General features: G+C 40.5%; 1 protein-coding gene across 1 annotated transcript; it reads right to left on the bottom strand.

The window, feature by feature from the left end:
- Positions 1-1,041: 1,041 nt before the first annotated feature.
- Positions 1,042-1,956, bottom strand: LOC308268666 (vomeronasal type-1 receptor 1-like; the record flags this gene model as incomplete). The annotated part of the gene is made up of 2 exons (XM_080703776.1): positions 1,042-1,357; positions 1,610-1,956. 2 exons carry the CDS (start codon positions 1,954-1,956, stop codon positions 1,042-1,044), a joined length of 663 nt encoding a protein of 220 aa, XP_080559902.1.
- Between the last annotated feature and the right edge of the window lie 413 nt (positions 1,957-2,369).

Raw genomic sequence — 2,369 nt, 5'->3', positions numbered from 1 at the left:
CTTTTCAGTGAGGTGAAACTAGCTAACAAAAATATTTTTCAAATAACTTACTTTATCTTGGACATTGGTAATTTGTAATATGTTTTTTAAAGATTAATGTGACATGTTTAAATTTAATCTCATCCATCAAAATAGTGATTTAAGGCATTTTAAACTAAAATGCATACATTATCCTGATTAAATATTTTAAAATATTTTTATAAGGAATACTGACACTTTTACTCACTGACTGATTCCCTGCCTGTCATTTTCCTTAAACAAAATTTTAGGTTTTGTGGTCCTATCAAACAGATTCACATCCTTCTTTGTGTGTGTGTGTGTGTGTGTGTGTGTGTGTGTGTGTGTGTGTGGTACTGGGGTGGAACCCAGGGGCTTTTCTACCTCTGGACTATACTCCCAGACCTATTTTATATTTTATTTGGAAACAGGGTCTCACTAAGTTGCTGAGAGCCTCACTAAGTAGCTGAGCCTGGCTTCGAACCTGTGTAATCTTCCTGTCTCAGCCTCCCAAGCACAGGGATTACAAGTGTGCGCCACCACACCCAGCTCATATCCTTCTATTTTTTTCCATATCTCTTGGCACACTCTTGATCCCATGAGGCTGCACAGGTATTTCTCACATGAATTCTTTTCAGGTGATTTGTCCTGCACAAGAAGCACCAGTATCAATCTCCATGTCTGAAATATTTGTAAAGCTCTTCTATGATTCTTCATAATGTAGCATACAAGATTTCCTCTAAACTTATATTTTTACTCCATTAACCTATTTTTAAATATCCTAAACTTGTAAGAATATAGCAAAGTTAACAACACAAACGCGTGCGCGCGCACACACACACACACACACACACACACACACAGTGTTGTTGATGTAAAATATATATGATGTTTGTTTTTAGCCCTCTTCAAAATTCCTTGTGGATGGGGACATTGCTTCCCTTAGTATCTTGAATTACTTGCACTTAATAGCTCCTGACGCTTAGCACAGATCGAAATCCTTGGAGACAACAGATTCTTGACATGGCAACCAGATGAGAAAAGTCACTTTTTTCTCTCCCTGCAGATAAGGCAGAACTGAGAGACACGGGTGTCACTGGCAATGAGCACAAAGGGGCTGTACGCTGGGAAACAGGAAGCCACAAACACAGAAATGTCCACTGTCCACTGGCCTGATTTTTCAGCTAGGGTCATCCAAATTGTCAAAACAATATAAACAGAAAACAAAGCACAAATTGAGCTTGCCAGGATGAGGATGCTGCGTATGGCTCTGACCTCATGGGAAGGTCTGTGGGAGAGGCTGGGGCTGCGGATATTTTGGATTTGCTTCTTGTGTATGTGCAGGACAAAGACCGTGGAGCTGCTCACCCAAACAATGAGACCCAAACTCAAAATGTCAGGGAAAAAATATAATAATGTGACTAATAAATTAAATGCTCTCACTATTGGCCAAGAACAGTCTCCAGAATTTTCTTCCCTACTTTGGTTTCTGTTGTTTAGTGAACCATTCACAACAACCCAAATAAATGAATTTATCAAGATGTGTGGGATCCAGCAGAGGAAGCAACTGATTCTGATGAATGTCAGGGAACTAAACTTTAATGCCATCCACCTGCAGAAAGTAGAGTCAATCTTGACAGCGTGGAACCCACTGAGGAGGCAGACGGTGCTGATGGAAACTCCTGTGGCCACTCTGTAACTATAAAAGACAATTTTACATCCAATATTACCTAAAAAATATTTCATTCCAAAGGCTGATATAGTCTGAGGGATCCCTTTGGAGAAAAGAACCAAGGAGTTGGCCAAGACCAGTTGGTTGAGAATCAAGTCTGTGGGTCTTACCCTGTGTCCAGTGAGCAACATAAAGCTATAGAAACAAAGTAGAAAAGAATTCCCCAGGATCCCAACTCCAGTCTGAAAGAGGAAGATGATCCCTATCTCCAATTGTCCAGAAGCCATTCCATCAATATCTAGGGAAAGTTGATTTTAGTTGAAGTTGGAAGAATCCAAAGAAAAAGAACATAGCACTCTGTGGCTGGGGACACAGTTTTTTCTGTTTATCCTAAGGATAGATTGTCCCTTTAAATAGAAATAAAGACTTCGTGCTCTTTTGTGTCCAGGCAATCCATGGGAACTTGCATTAGAAACAGCGTGTGTCCAGCTACAGGGGAGCAGGGGAATACGACTATCCAGGACGGCAGTGATCTCAGTGTCTGAATCAAGTGGGTGTTGCAATCACGGTAGTTTTGAAGATGTGGATGTGTTCTGATGTGACTGCAGTGTTAAGGAACACTAGAAATGTGAAGAAAATGTCACGTATGCCTATGCAGGAGCATCTCCATGAGAAAATCTAGATGAATACATAAGACTGC

This window comes from Muscardinus avellanarius, assembly GCF_963383645.1.
Source record: "Muscardinus avellanarius genome assembly, chromosome: 10".
Classification (NCBI taxonomy): domain Eukaryota; kingdom Metazoa; phylum Chordata; class Mammalia; order Rodentia; family Gliridae; genus Muscardinus; species Muscardinus avellanarius.
This window is presented reverse-complemented; position numbering and strand designations above follow the sequence as displayed.